The sequence below is a fragment of the Anomalospiza imberbis genome, chromosome 1, assembly GCF_031753505.1.
Source record: "Anomalospiza imberbis isolate Cuckoo-Finch-1a 21T00152 chromosome 1, ASM3175350v1, whole genome shotgun sequence".
NCBI classification, from domain to species: Eukaryota; Metazoa; Chordata; class Aves; order Passeriformes; family Viduidae; genus Anomalospiza; species Anomalospiza imberbis.
The window spans coordinates 22,291,373-22,308,054 of record NC_089681.1 but is presented as its reverse complement, the minus strand read 5'-3'; the positions used below and the strand labels follow the sequence as shown (position 1 = coordinate 22,308,054).

Here is a 16,682-nt window from a genome sequence, read left to right as displayed (position 1 = left end):
ATCTCAATTTTAACCGGAAAAAAAAAAAGAAGTATTAAAGCTGAAGTGTCATGTTCTCATACTGTTTATGAAAACAGATACAAGAATCAAACAATAAAAACAACTAGTTCTGGAGTTTAACTGTCTGCTGCTCTCCTGTGTACAAACAATAAGCATCCAAACTTGTATTTGGAAGGGGTTTCAGTTACACACTATACAGTGACAGAATGTGTACACAAGCGAGAACTCTAAAATCTCTTGAAATGCTACAGAAATAACAACAGGCTACAGAAACTCTGAACAGCATCATAATGTAAAGTACAAGTAAAGTACTGGCAATAACCTGCAATCCTATAAGCCTAATCCTCCAGATCTCCTTATTTACCAAAATGCTATTATTAACAAACTCAACCCTTAGAGCATAAAAATGTAATCACAGAGATTTCATTATCAAGATACAAAATTCAAAAATACTTCAGCAGAAACCACACACAAGGCTTCATTATATACTTGTAAAATAAAAGATCTCATCACACAAGGAGTTTATTCAGAGAAGTTGGCCTTGCAGACCATACCTGAGTCTAATCAGTACAGAAGTGAATGAGCCAAGGTGATAAAGACTAATGGATTTTTCTGTTGCCTTTTAAACATCAGTAGGAATGAAGACTGATAAAAAAAATGAAACAAGAGAAGCAAATACAGCAGTTACCTTTAAAATATCTCTGCCTGTGGTTTGGTATGTTAAAAGAACACTAGAGGGCAGCAAAGACAGCCAACTCGTCTGCAAACTATTAAAGGAAGATTTATTTACATGCTGGCAAAATTTAGTATCCTGTAAAATAATTTCATTTACTATTAACACCTCATCATCACCTTTGAAAAATGTAGCTGTAGTCACGGTTATCTTTTTTTAAAGCACTGCAGTAGCTATATAAACACACAATATAGTTTGGTCAAGCACAAGGATTTTGTAAAAGCTCCTAATGTACAAAGCCAAACTTCAACCTGAGGATATGATTAATACTGAGCACACAAAGCTTAGACCCATCAGTAAAACAGGTAAAAACTTAACTTTCAGCACGCAGCCAAATCCCATCACATTCAATAGACATCTGTCACAAAACAGCACTTAAGCCTGTTTTCTATCTCCAGGTAATGTTGCCTTGCTGCATGCTCATACCTCCCCATGTTTATTCGTCTTATAACCAGTTTCTGGCTCCACACTGCTGTGGGTTTTAACATTATGCTGTATTTCTAACTTCAGGACACCTAAAGGACTGCAATCAAATCTAATTAACACATATGTCAAGTGTTCTTTAGCATGAAGAAAAAATGGCAGGGAAAGAGAAAGTTTTAACACTTTCATGCAAAATTGAATTTATATATATAGACAGATATAGCTACAACATATACATGCAAACACATGAAAAAAGCATGAAAGCAAATATAAAAACCTTCACAAAAGTACAGCACAGTGTATGAGATTTACAATACAGAATAACTCATGTGATTCACTAGTTTCCTTAAAACAACACTATAAACATTGTAAAAATATAAAGGAGTAATTACAGCAATTATTTCTTAGAGTCTCAAAATACAGATGCCAACTTTTCATAATTAATATAAGATTAACCAAGTAACCTTTTGTATGAATGAATAAATAATCCTACATATAGAAACAACTGATTATCGACAGCCGGCTTTGGCGTTGATAGCTGTCAACCAGCAAGTACCCAAGCAAAAAAAGGGATCACTGAAGTAATAATTTCTTGATTTAATACTCTAAAAGGCTTCAACATTTCTCACATCATAGCGACATTAGAATGTAGAAGAAAACATACAGAGAGCTGCTTCTTAGCTCACTCCTTTAAAGGTCCACAGAAACAAATATTTAGACATGTTTTCTGTAAGCTGCCAGGCAACGAGCTACTTTACATTCCCATAATATAGCTGCCCAGCCTCAGCATCCACTTCACATCACACTTCCAAAAATGTACGAGAGGAGACTGGTCATGTCTCATAATGCCTAAACTAACATTTCAACTTTGATATTGGGATTACTCTTCTGTAGAACACAACACTTGCAATTTTTGCTTAATTAAAACAACCTGTACAACTAGGCCAGCACCTATCAAAACATGTCAGTTTGTCACAAGGCATTCTCATCACATGAGCACCTCTCATAACAGGCATACAATCAATTCTGAACACACTATTTATAATGATATTATATCTCTCAGGAAGGATACAGACATGAAGACTGTATTCAACCTGGACATTTATTTTCAGGTCTATAATACCAAGTTTTGAACAGTAAAAAATATTTACATTACAATTTACAACTTCTCATGCTAAAAAATGTTCACAGATGGTGGTGAAAAAGAAAAATAGAAATGAATTTTAGGGGGGATGCAACTCTTCCTCACTTGAAGGACAACTGAATTGACCCTGAAAATTAAGTACATAATTGTGAAAACTGCATCTGATTATTTCTCCAAGTCCACACAATCCATTCTACTTCCAGTTATGTAAGTCACTTTTATCTTGAGTGCCCATTATTAAACATTAAGTGACTTTAAGAAGGTATTAAAGCACAAAAACGTATTCAAATGTAACTGTTAGGGTTAAACAGGTTTCCTAACATAAGAAACTTCACAGTCACAACACTTTACACCTTCCTTCTTGAAGGGTCTCAAATCATGTACTAGTGAGTAATGAGCAGAACTCCTCACAATTTACATAGGAAATTCTTGGGGGGTTAGATCAATAAATTCAAGACCCTGACAGGTTAACTGAAACCATTCTTTTTCAACAGTATATGGACTCAATTCACTGTCCATGAGAGAACTTCAGCCTCAATAGACTCTACTTAACACTAACACCAATATTTGCTCTTGCTTCTAGATGTTGTTAAATATGTATTTCTCAAAGTTCAAGTCTGTTTATGCAATTCTACAGTGAGGCCTTCACAGCAGTATGATTGGGGAAAAAATCCATTTTTGAGGTGTTATTTTTCAAAATGGAAGTGCCAGGTGGCTGTTACTTTGCAACTGAATAGTGACTCCAATTCTAGACACAATCTAAAACCATTTATAGATATTAAAATATGAAGAAATATATACATTACTTACTATCACTACTACTACATAAGGTAACACAGGAACTGTCATTAGCTCTTTCTAGGACTGTTGCCATCACTGCAGACTTATCAAGACCTGTATTACCATTTGAACTATAGGATCATGCAGTCATGTAAACTACATACAAGCAGCCCTGTATTTCTTAAGGGGTTCTATGAAACTGATATATAAGGAAGACGAATGTGCAAGGGTTATTTTTCTTTATCCCTGAATGCTGGACTGCTCACTTCATCCACTGCCAAACTGTATAACAACTATACCAAACTGGCACTCATATTATCTGCTTTCCCTTTCCAAAAGGAAAATAATAAACACTCAGAGGTGCAGAAATAATTGGTTTACTCTTTTTCTAGCAGTTCCACAAACAAGTTCCAAATTAAACGAAAGACACAGCCTTTGATCTTATTGTCAAATTATACAACATTTTGAAGTGAAGTGTGGGATTAGAGGATTGATTGTTTCTTTTTCTAAAATGACAAACACAAATATTGTAATGCTTTAATTTTATTCTTCCAGATTTTTATCCTGGTTTCCTCTAATAACTTGTGGGTCCATTAATTAACCTCTGCCTAGTATGCTTAAAAAACTAAAATCAGAATACCACTTAGTGCAGGCTTCACTTACACCTAACATGTTCAGCAGTTTTCCTCTATGCAGTACATGAGCAATATGCATTCAAGAAACACTTTACAGAGAATGTCTTTAATTGAAAAGAAAATTGTAACAGTGTCAAAGAATCACAGAATGTTTTGGATTGGAAGGGACATTAAAGACCATCTAGTATCAACTCCCCATGGGCAGGGATACCTTCACCTAGATCAGATTGCTCAAAGTCTCATCCAACCTGACCTACAACCCTTTAGGAATAGGGCATCCACAGCTTCTCTGAGCAACCTGTTCTAGTATTACACACCCTCTCCACAAAGAATTCTTCCTAATATCTATTCTCGATGTACTTCCTTCAATTAAAAGCCATCACCCCTATACTACATGCCCTTGGAAAAAGTCCTTCAGCTTTCTTGTAGCCCCCCCCAGGCACTGGTACAAGTTTATGCTGCTGTTTCCTAGTTTGGATGAGTTTGCACTTCTGGCTGATCAGAACCTTTGGTGACAGCAACTGGACAAGATTCTGGTGTTATTGCTCAAATTAATTTGTAATTTCTTACAATGACGTACTGCACTGAAACTGCTGCAAGACATAGGAAGTCTGCATTATAACCAAACAATTATTATAACCAGTGCAGAGCAAAATTTGTTCTGCATTGTGACACACGGAAGATATTCATAGGTCACTTCAAAAACTGTTTTTGTCAACGAGGAAATCCCTCCTCACCTCACCATCAATATTCTTCATTTCAAACACTTGTACCCTTGCTTTTTCTATTAAAACCAAGTACTTCAAAACTTTTTTTTACTCAAGGCTTACCAAGTAACACAAAACTATTAGACACACATTTACTGATAGCAAAAGTCAAACTTACTACCAAGTATCACCAGCTTTCATAACTGGTTAAATATTTCATCCTAACTACAAATCTTATTACAGATTATTTTCTTGAACCATAAAACTGTGTGAAAACTTAGGGAACTAAAAAAACCTCAATAGCATTAAAAATACACAAAATTATTTTTATATAGTAGGTACAAAAATCTTCTTTTAATTGATCTATTATAATGGGAAATTTTTGAAAATGTTTAATTCTTCAATATAAACTTTACAGCAAGAACACTTGGACATCCTCTTGTCCATTACAAGATGTTCTTGCATCTCTCTTAACAGGCCTTGTAAAAATCACTTGGTGTTAATTATTAATATTAGTTAAACAATTACAGCCTGGAAGTCAGCATCCACAGTGAAAAATAAAAAGTAGTATACAACATCATATACCAAGATGATAAAAGCATTCTGAAAGAACACGTTGCTGAAGCTTTTACCCATACTTTCTCATCCTTCTCTTTTTGTCATCTTAAAAGTCTCATCTAGTGATCCCTCCACAGAAGGGAATACTACAAGGCTTTATTTTTCAATTTCTCCCTTTCTGTCTTTCACTGTGCTGAAGTCATGCTCTTCTTTCTATTTTTCTACTACCTTTCTTTTCTGAATTAATTAGTCTCATTCACAAGCCCGCTTTCATGGCTTTCTCCTACTCTGTCACTCTATTTTGTACTGAGAAGTCAGTTCTGCCTCAAATTTGCCTCTTCCCTTGCCTATGAAGTTTTCAAACCTTTACTCTTTTCTCACATCCTGTGCAACTACAGGCAGGGCTGCCTCTAGCCCTGTGCAAGGCTGGCCTTTAGATCTCCTCTACATCAGAATCACAAAAAAAAAAAAATTGAGCAAGGTATGCAAATGCTGAGCTGCCAACTGCGCTGACCTTCTGCCTTATATTGAAGAGCAGTTTCTTCAAGCAGAAGTTGACTTCTGGTTCTGGGTTTGTTGCTGCTCATGCACTGCTATATGATTTATAGCCCCTAAAATTCTATTATTTTAAGTAAAAAAATGACAAACTTAGCATTTCCATATACTACAACAGCACTCATTTTTTAAGAGCAAACCATCTTTTTAACAGAAGTGGCTAATTAGACAAATTAGGCACTGCATTAGACAAAGTTGCCAGGAGGTGCAGGGTGGTGAGCAATCCTTCCTTCTGCTCCTCACTGCTGACACCACACCTGGAGTGCTGGGTCCAGTTCTGGGCTCCTCAGTATGTGAGACATGGACACACCAGAGGGAGTTAGCAGAGGGCCACAAAGACGATCAAGGGACTCAAGCGTTTCTCCCAGGAGGAAAGGCTGAGAGCTGGAACTGCTCAACCAGGAGAACACAAAGCTCTAGGGGACCCCATCAGTATGTGTAAATATCTGAAGGGCAGGTGCAAAGAGGATGAAGTCAGGCTCTTTTCAGTGGTTCCCAGTGACAGGAGCACAGGCAATGGGCATATAATGAAAAGAAGGTTTCCTGTGAACATCAGGAAACACTTTTTGTACCAAGAGGGTGACAGAGCATTGGCACAAGCTACACAGGGAGGCTGTGGAGTTTCCTTCCTTGGAGATATTCAAAAGCAGTCTGGACATGGTCCTGGGCAGCCAAACCTCAGTGTCCCTGCTTAAGTAGGAGGATTGGACAAGATGACCTCTTCAGGTACTTGCCAATCTCAAGCACTTTGTGATTCTGTTTTCTCAGCCCTGTTAACCAAAGATACTCCTGTAACTTTCAGATTTGAGGCACTTACCTTCTGTACTTAGTGACAAGCAGACTCTTGCTGTCTTTTTTACTCATAACTTGTTCCCTTACTGCACCACAAAAGCTCACGGCAGAATTCCCTACTACAATGGTAACACAAGTAACAGATTACTGCCTCAATCCTGGATTTGAGATTCTCTTACACTGAACACTAAATTGCAGAAGCATGGAGGGAAGGAGTCTGAGGGGGTGGCTGAGTGGGGAGTGCAGTGTTAGGTTCTGACTTCTGTAACCATGCAAGAACCATAAGGAGTTGCTAAATGCTGCCTCAGTTGAGGTGAAGCAAACTTGTGTTACACCCTTCCATGCAGTAGTGGGAGAGGGAGGTGTACACCACATCCTTAGCTGGTGTGGACTGTGCCTGGCACTGTGATCTGAACCTCACACCAAGTCATCAGATGTCATGCCTAATTTTGCATTAATGCAAAAGACATCAACATTGCCCAAGCATTTAACATCTCTAGTTCAGAAGGCAATAATACAGATGAAAGCAAGCTAGTAAAGATACCAGATTTTTATGTCAGTAATAAATCAGTATCTTCAAAAATAAACTATTCAGTAAGTCAAGTCACAAACATCAACTCTGCATGTCAAGTCACAGAGAGGAAAATTTCCTAACGTAAAAAAAATTTTCTCAGCCTTCCCTGCCTATTTATTACTGACTAAGCAAATACTATTCAGAGTAAACCACCTTTATAAAAACAAGCTATCAATATTCTTAGAACACACTCTTAGCACAGAAAAAAATGCAGCCATCCACATTGATTAGTGGAGATACAAAAGATTGCACAGAATCTGCTTGAAAAGAATTCGTATATATAAATCATCACAGAGCACTCTGTAACAAGGATTCTGCAATAGGACAAACTGCATTTACTGCACTGCTCTTTTCTGTTTGCTCAAAGCTGTAACATTCCAGTCTTCATCATCTCTTGTGTTCTTTCTGAATGACTCTGAATGACCATACATTGTACGTATGGCAATACCTTCTCTGAAGCACATTCTGCTGCATTGCTCAAGACTAACCTGAAATAAACTATGTAGGGAAGAGTAATAATGCCAGGAACACAGACTTATTCTTAACACTGCCAAAAAATTCTAAATGCAACCTACTTATCACACAACCTGTTTCTCTCCTCAAACATATGCTGACAATGTCATCTGAAGAATGAAGTGCCATCACCATTTTTATGTTACTTGTTTCAACCACACTGCAATCACTGCTTAAGTGAGTGTTGTCATTAACTATTCTGTGCATTAGACTTAACCAAAAAAACCCAAACACCAAGCAAAGTGCCCTGAAGTAAAAACTAAACCACTTGTCTAGAAGTCCACCTATGAAAGCAGAGCCTCAAACAATTTTGGGGGTTTTAATGTTAGTCTGAATAGCTGAAGTTGACATAGTTTCTTTTCCCATTTCCTAGAAAAGCTTGTTACTAAGACATTTCATGGAATACTGCTGAAAGCTGGCTTATACAGCATTACTCATAATTAAACAGTGTAATACTAAGAATTCATAGGCTTAAAACTACAAAGAAAACTGGTAAAAAAAACAAGTATTTTAACACAACTACAGGAAGTAGGGAAAAACTAGCAACTTATCTGTAAAGTATAGTATAGGTGGTTATAGGAAAATGGGTACACACCGAATTTTCTTCCTCCTCTTCTAGCTCTCTCTGCTGTTCCTCATGTCGTTTTGCCTTTATCTCCATTGCTTCGGTGATCAGGTCCCTTAAAATTGAAACTGGCTTAGCATTCTTAATAAATGTATGCTGGGGGGAAAAAAAATCATTGAAATATGTAATATCATTAAAGCAGTTGTGCTTCAGATTTAATTACAAGTCCTATTCAACACCACAGATTTCAGTGATAAACAGGATTGTGCATTACACAATAACCAAAATCTACACCAACACAACATACAGTATCTTTCAGCTGCTTCATAACTAAAATTTTACTTTAACTATTTTTAATAACTGCAAGCCTTGGGGAATGTAATCATTTAACTGTTTCATGATTGAGGATACAATTTTTCAGAGAAACCATGCAGAAAGTTGTAAATAGAGCGGTGATGATCTGACATAGAAAACCAAACTTTTTCAGATATTCAGTTTCATAATTTAATTAATCTTAACAAATTGAGAACATAAATTAGTGGCTCTAATCAGAGCATCTGTGGCTGCTTACTTCAACAAACCTATACTTTAAATGTCATAAAATATTTCTTGATCTGTGATGCTGAAAAGAGGAACCAGTAAAAAAAAAGCCTTACTTTTAGCAGGAAGTTTAATTTTTAATTCAAGGTCATTTAAAACATTGCTTCTTCATTTAAGACAATGCGCATGATACCATTTGCACATTTTGCAAATTGTTAGAAAAAATCTGGTTTTGCATCATTATATGCAAGTACAATTTAGGCAAAACATAACTAAGCACCTCAGAAAAATATTATTAAATATTTAAAAACTGTTGCATGAAGAACAGAATTGATGAAGCCTCATGCACTACACCTATTATCTATCTTCTCCCTTGATATATTAATTCAATTACTCTTTTTCATTCCATGACCTCTCCTCACAAGCAGTACTTTCATTTCTACTCAAACACTTTCACAGCACTTCTAGCTCCATCATGTATGCTCCAAATTCCAGCTGGGGAAAAAGACAACACAGACTCCTGATGAACAAACACAGTAGCTGGTTTTCTGGTCAGTAAGCATGGGAAAGAAACTGTATACTGAAGCTTTTTTTTTGTTGGCTTCTCTTTACTTGTCCACATTAATGCAAGTCTCTTCTATCCAGCTGTCTGTATTCAGCTAACCATATGAACTTCACATCCTGGAGGTCTCAAGTACTGGTTTATACATCACACAGACATTTAAAACTTTCAATTTTTACTTACCTCATGGTCTCTATTTTCATATTTTGCAATGTAGAAAATTAAATATTCATAGCATGATCTACCAATTTGACAGATTTATTACCAAAAACTACTTTGCAAAATTTTTGTTCTCTTTGTAGTGGAGTTCACTGGAACTTAAAATTTAACAGCTGCTATTGCTAGCTCAACACAGCATAAATCTAGCAGGAGAATCATACAGGAAGCAAGAGACTGGCATACGCTGCCCTGCTCCAAAGGTCCACACTGCCAACTGTGGCTCACACAGGCAAGTGCCCACTTGGTTGAACTTAGCCCAAGAACAAACTCATGATACTGCCCATCTGCATCACACCTTTCCAGCACACAGAGCCACCTGCCTGCTCAATCTGACGTGACCAGAAGGAAAGACTGAATATACCCCATGCATGGTCCACACAAAGGGGTAACCTGGGCTCAGTTCTGTTACTAAACACTCGTCTAAATCCTGAGATCTATTGAGGGCCCCTAATCACAAAGCAAAGATCCAATATTAATAGCAAGAATCAGCCCTAAACTATTTAATGAGCAATGACTTTTTAGAAGCAGCAAAAAGAGAAATAAAATGGGGGCAGAGATACAGGAGCTGACAGAGAAAAGACTCCAAAGTGAAAACTAAATAAGGCATAATAATAGTTAAAATACGATTTTCCCTTACAAAATTTCACACCATTTTGGGTTTGAGGGGTGGGGGGGGGGGGGGGGAACTAAACATAAAATGCACTTTTCCTCAGTAATTTAAATACTGACCTGTAGCAGCTGGGTTGCTGTAGCTCTTTGTTCAGGATTTTTCACTAAGCATTTCTTCACAAAATCTGTGAATTCATCAGACCAGAGCTCTGGCTTCCGGAAGGTTGGAGGGGGATTTGTAGGAATCATAAAAATAGCCTAGATAAAAATCAAACAATAGCAAGTCTAAACAAAACACATCACCACAGCAGCTGAAGCCAAGTTAAAAAAAAGAAATTGCTTTATCCACCTTTCTTATCAGGCAAAGAATCTGGAAGACAAATTTTAAGTACGCAAGGATTTCTAGTCAGATCAAGATTCAGAAAGTAAATCCATCTGTTATTAATATAACTACTTCCCATTAGATTTTTCTCTATTTAAACTGTACCCCATTGAGCAAAAGGCTCCTTATTTAATCTACTGTTGTTCATCAATCTGAAGAGATGATTATATTCTTTCAGAAATTCTTAGCAGAAATGACAACACTGCTTGTTTAAACACATATATAAAGTTGCTGTGAACAGTCAAGCTCACCTTCTCCTCTCTTAAGTGAACTTAGTTTTATTTGAGAATTGCTTAGGAAATTTGGGAGGATTGCTATTTCCTTTTGCACTCATCATTCATCAGACAGAGCTTTAAAACTTACTTGGCCAAGTAAGATTTAAATACACATGCTAAAAGACCTAAGGTAACACTAAAATAGGACAAATAAAATAATCAAGTAACAAGTCTTACAGTACTGAAAACCTACCTGAAATTGAAAATGCACCATTTTACCTATACAACAAAAATTTCTTCTCTTGAGAACCACATGCAAACAGATTTTTCAATTGGGAATAAAAATTTTCATTCTATATAAAAAAAAGGTTTCTCCTACTCTAAGATTATATATATTGTGCCATTTTTATATGATTATTTTCAGGTTTTCCTCTAACTAAAAATACACACAGCTGGGGAGAAAACAGCCGTACAACTCTGACAGACTGCTGCAAAATAATGAAATTTTTTAAACTTTTGTATGTAATAAATGCATCCAATATCATCACTTAAGACTTACACATGATAGCAACACACTATTCAGAACTAGGTCAATTGACAAGAACAATAGGCTATCATTGACTTCTAAACTCAGGTTCAATTCAACCACATTTTCCAAACTCACAGGGAGTAAAAGTACTTAATTTGTTTTTCTATAAGCACAGGCAGAAATACAAACCCAGAAAAGGGTAAAAAACTGACTCTGCACACTTTTAACATATTAGAAGCACTAGAACCTTCAGCCTGTGTCTGAAACAAAGGCAGAAGGCATAGAGATCTTAATGAGCTTTTATCCATAGCTTCTAAAGAACTCTGACTGGCCTTGAAAGTTGGTTGAACTCATTCAAACCCTCATCAGAAAATTCTTCTCATATTCTGAAGGAAAGTGGAATCCATGCAAAATTATGTAAAAACTGTTTAATAACATATTAATGAAAAATTAATTCAGTACCGAATAGTTGCTAAACATTTACAAAACTTGCCATTTTGTTTAATAAAAATGTATGCTACAACAGCAGCTTTATATTTTCAGTGGGCAGCCATGCCAAACAAGTATATGGACTCAGAGAGGAAACGTGGCCCTCAGTAACTGGCCTTATCTAACTCACTTGTGATGCAAGATTAATTGTCAGTACAAGCGAAGTGCTTCTGGCAAAAAGCAGTGGCTAACAAATTCAGCTGTTTCTGTCCTTGAAATTAATGATATCTTCTGAACTTTGAACTGATGACTTTTGATCTTATCTCCAGCTATTCTTAACAGCCATCTCTGCAGTAGCGATTGAAAACACACAGCTGTAACAGAATACTACCAACTTCTGTTTATGTAGTGTCAAAACGGGTACCTCCTCTTTGATCATAAACTTTGACCTCTCTCCTCACAGGTAAGCAAAGCTAAGTTACAGAGTCCTACTCAGCTCCACAGTTCTAGGAAAAATGTTTGCCTTGGCCAATTATTTTCTTCAAATACACAGCAGTTAAGAACCACAGCAAAGAACTGACTTATTTATCATTCACAAAGGACAATGAGAAGAAAGAGGAAATTAGTGAATCATTCTTTTATGTCAGGAAACAAAAGCCACAAAAGGAGATATTCAAGTGTTAGAGTTCTAAATCCACACTTATGCTTTGTACACTCATTGAAATATGTATATCTGTGTAATGCCTAAACTGTAGGCTTTTTTAAATCCTACTGTGTCACATGAGTTGTATTAGCTGAAGAGAAAAATTAGATGCATTTTTGTAATACAAGAAAACACACAGAAACTACTTACTGTTTAGTCCAACTTGGTAATTATGCCATGCACTTGCTAGCGTGTACCTCTCCCTCCAGCTCTCACCACTCCATTCTATTAACCAACCTAAAATTCTACGTTTCAATTCCACCTTCCCTCTCTACTACCTAATTTTGGTTTGCATATTTCTCGGCAGAAAAGTTAAGCTCCTCTCCTATTTCCAAATAGTTTATGATTTAGCTTTCAACTACCTTGTGTCCTTTCAAGAGGCTTGCAAAGCAATCACTGGAGAATTATAAAGATAGTCCCAAATCTCCAGGAATAAAAACAAAACACTTATCTGACAGGAACTTATTCCTCCTTTTTGCTTCCACTTCTTGTCCAAAAGGTAACTTTTATCCTAAAATAACTATATATTATTTTAAAACAAAACTAAGCTATTTCAATCACTCTGGGTGCCAATGGAAGCAGGAAATACTTGGGTTTTTTTTCACGTTTCTTTCATCTTACCTTAGATTTCTCCAGTCCCTGCGTTTTCCCAAACTATTACTTGTAGTATTTTTTTTTTACCTCCACTCCACTTGTAATTTTCTCAGAAGTTTCCCACAGCTATTCGTTTTACTGTAGCTCTCACAGTGGGGCTGAGGACAGTGCTCATACAGCCAGTGTTAGGCAAATGTTGCTAGGAAGAAACACCAAATATAAGCTACTATCCACCCAACTAGATGGGCTGAACTGGAAGTTCCAATTACAGGTAATGTTAGGAGGAAATTGTTCAACAGATGGGGCAGGTTCTGACATACTTATAAAGAGCTGGGGCTGATTCTTTTCTCCCTCCCACCCTCACCATCACCTTCCACATTGCCTCACATTTCTGAGACAGAAGGGCAAATCTTACACAATTAACACAACAAATATACAACCAAAGAATTAGATTGTAAAACTGACTCAGTCTTCAGGTTTAACCATTCAATCATCTTTAAAAAGAGAAAGAAATCTTGAAAGTTGCAAGAAGGATCAGCTTAATCTGTGTTTGTGTTCACCTGCCTATAATATAGAGTTAATTTCAAATTTGTCCTGGACTGGTCCTTCCCCCTCTGAACCTTGAGCCCAATTCTGCTTTGAATAATTCTTCACACATTGGTCTGAGGCAAATCCTTCACCTTGCAGTGAAACCAGAATTCAAGGTAGATTATAATATCTGTATGACGAAAGATGGGGGGGGGGGTGGAGATAAAATCATCCAGGACAGCTTTTGGGGCCACTTCTGAAAGGGGCACTGGGCAATCCAACACAGTTTCTACCATATGTGTTCCCTGGTAGCACTTCCATGCTCAATCACCAGCAGTTACAACTAAGTTGAATACCAGACTGAGAACCAGGTCTTAAATGAGAGCAGAAATGCACAAGTCAGCCCAGCATTTTCTTTTTATTATTCTTAAAGGGCCTAGTATTTTAAATTAAGTCCAGGCTGAAAACAGGGTTTTTTTCAGTATGAAGGTTTTTTTACAGACAATTTTATTGGCGTGAAAATGTAATTATGGTGATGATGATGAATTAGGAAACGCCAAAAGAAAAATGAGATGCTCATATACCGCACATGGAAATTCCTAATCAGAAAATCTTTGCAGCTCATTCTTCTAGTCAGTCAGGGTAATATATCTGTATTTCACACAGTCCACAAACACATTAAGTGATCAACAGCAATTTTGTAGAGGTACCGTGTCTTCTGGCTTTTAGTTCCTTGAATAACTTATCTCTATTACTTAGCTGAAATAAGTTATTTGTAATAAAAAGCAGAAAATCTACCCAGTATCATAAATGCTGCTGAAGAGGACAATGAAGACTTCTATATTGTGGTGATTTTATAATTTTCATGCTGTGAAGCTTCATTGCTAGAATCTACAGAGAAATCTTTATAAACAGGGTAAGGATACATGACATCAGTTTGTGACTTCATAGTTTTTGGAAGCAAAATTATACTACTTAGTTCAGCAATCTACAGTAGGAAACAAACACCAAAAGACATTTAAACTCAGTAACACATTTCAGAGTACAAAAACCTATTTAAGTCTGGCAGAGTTAAATATTGATTACTGCAAAATTTTAGTAACTTTGGAAACAAAGAATCACCTGAAATACATATTTTTCTCTTCTTTGTGATACACATCATAGAACCTCCCTCCTTTGTTGAATAGTTTTCAAAAAGACTACTAAAACACCATTGACTGAGTTACACAACTCATCAGCTGTCTAAGAATGAAACATCAGCATGGAGAAGGGTGAAATACTAGAAGGTTCTACACTGGATTTTCTTTGCTGAGCATGTTTTCTTGGTGTGGCTTTTTGGGTGGGGTTTCTGTTTGTTTTGTTTTTATTCATTCAGAACTACAATATTGCAACACAGTGAAAAATAAAGTTACTGAACAACATCTCATGTGTTTGAAGTCAAGAAAGTTGGTTCATAATCTGCTTCATAGTAGATAACAGATTTATTTGTTAGAAGCATCCTAAAAATCACTGCTTCTTCCTCCCATCTGCTACCACAGATGTTGATGAAGATCATCTATTGTACTCACACCTTTTGTGCAGAACTACAAACAGGCCTGGTTCCATCAGAGATCTATCACATACCTAATCCAAGTTGATTCTTACTAGAATTATCAATACGGGATTAAATGCAGGAAGGGATAAGTGAAACTTCAGTTCAGGGACGTTCTAGACAAACAATAAATGACAAAATTTTTCATCCTAATGAGGGGAAATATGCGTGACGTTTAACATGCAATCTACTGTGCTTACTTTTATAGTTTTTAGTAATGGCCACTGATTAAACCATGTACACAATACTACGTAAGTTAAAATTACATTTAAATTACTTTATTATAAAATTACATATATTAACACTAGGAGCACTTGAAAAATAAAACAAAACACCATAGGGAAAAAACCAAACTGAACAAAACAAACTACAACTCTTACCAGTGGTTTAACCGCCATTCAATGTCATAAGCTTCCCTCTGGAATAATGACCTTTGATGATCAAATCAAAGTATAATTCACTTAAGATGTAAAGTAATAATGTAATAAACACAGAGAAAAGATACATAATGGGAAGACTATTCTCATGATTAACAGCAAAGATGGGTTACTGAAAGATAAGCTATTTACATTGACCTGCATATTTATTATTGCTAGTAAGCTTATAAAATTCTGACAGTATTACAACAGGTCAAGAATGTAAAGATACTGATCTCAAACATTTTCCAATAGTAAGTGCAATTGCAAATCTACTGAAAAGAATCAACCCTTGCCTTGTTAGCACTGTCACGCCACAGAACAGTGTCTTGAGATTCACCTCTGAGTTTACTCTTCCTACTAAGGTAGGATTTGGACTAAGGAACCCTGTGGGTCCCTTCCAAATTGACATATTCTTTGATGCTAAAAAATTGCTTTCAATTTCCAAAGAATATTACAGATCATTTGTTATGTGATAGCAGCTTGAACAAGTTAAGGCCACAAGTCCATTCATTTTGGGGTCTTTCATATCTGGTTTTAAACACACTTATTTAGAAAACTGATTTTTAAGTCCCATCACATTTCCTAACTTCTACCATATCCACCACTGATATATTTAAAGGACAGGATTTATTGTACTGGCTGCTATGCAATTATCAAGACAAAGAGTAAGTTCCTCCTGCTAACTCAGCTAAAAGGATCATGGTATCTGCATATATGCCGGTTCATTATCAAACCATTTTATCAGATGAGTAACAAAAATATTTATTACCACCAATCTGCTCCCAGAACTATCACCTCAGCATGCTGACTTACTGCCAGTTGATTAATATACAAGTTTTTCTATTTCTTTTTTCATTTTTAAAAGCTTCTTGACCTCTTACAACCCATCACTTGTATTATCCAAAGATATCTGAAAGCTACTCAACATATTACTTCATGGAGTTGTATGCAAATCTGCACTGACCTCCTTGTCTTTGCTTCTTCCTTCTCCCTCTCCCTTCAAGCACAGCAGACCTATCAATATTACTCCAGGTTTTATTCTAAAATATTTAAACAATATTTGGGGAACTCTCCATTACTTTTGCCTGTAGTTTTTTTACTATTATTTTGTCCCAACTTTCCATCTTCTATTTTGAAATGGAACAGTTTCAGTTTCTCTGTCCAATTGAGTAGGGTTATTTTGATTTCCTGAGCTCCGTTCTTCAACACAAAAGGTTCCTGAATTCTGCCATTCAACTGAACATTGTCCTTTTAGTTTAGAGATGTAACCTTCAGGTTCCCATTTCAACTGCAAGGTGCAAGTCATTGACGTCAGTGACATTTCAACAGAAAGAAGACACAGTCAGCAACCTGCTCTTCAAAATTCTTCCCTCCTTCAACTTA

General features: G+C 36.4%; 1 protein-coding gene across 3 annotated transcripts in view; it reads right to left on the bottom strand.

The window, feature by feature from the left end:
• Positions 1–16,682, bottom strand: part of STK3 (serine/threonine kinase 3) — a 133,527-nt gene that overhangs the window by 59,140 nt on the left and 57,705 nt on the right. For all 3 annotated transcript variants that reach the window (XM_068184134.1, XM_068184125.1, XM_068184120.1), the window contains exons 7-8: positions 10,030–10,167; positions 8,010–8,135 (exon numbers count right to left, since the gene is read on the bottom strand). In XM_068184134.1, the coding sequence (XP_068040235.1) occupies positions 8,010–8,135; positions 10,030–10,167 (264 nt within the window). The remainder of the gene's footprint in view (positions 1–8,009; positions 8,136–10,029; positions 10,168–16,682) is intronic.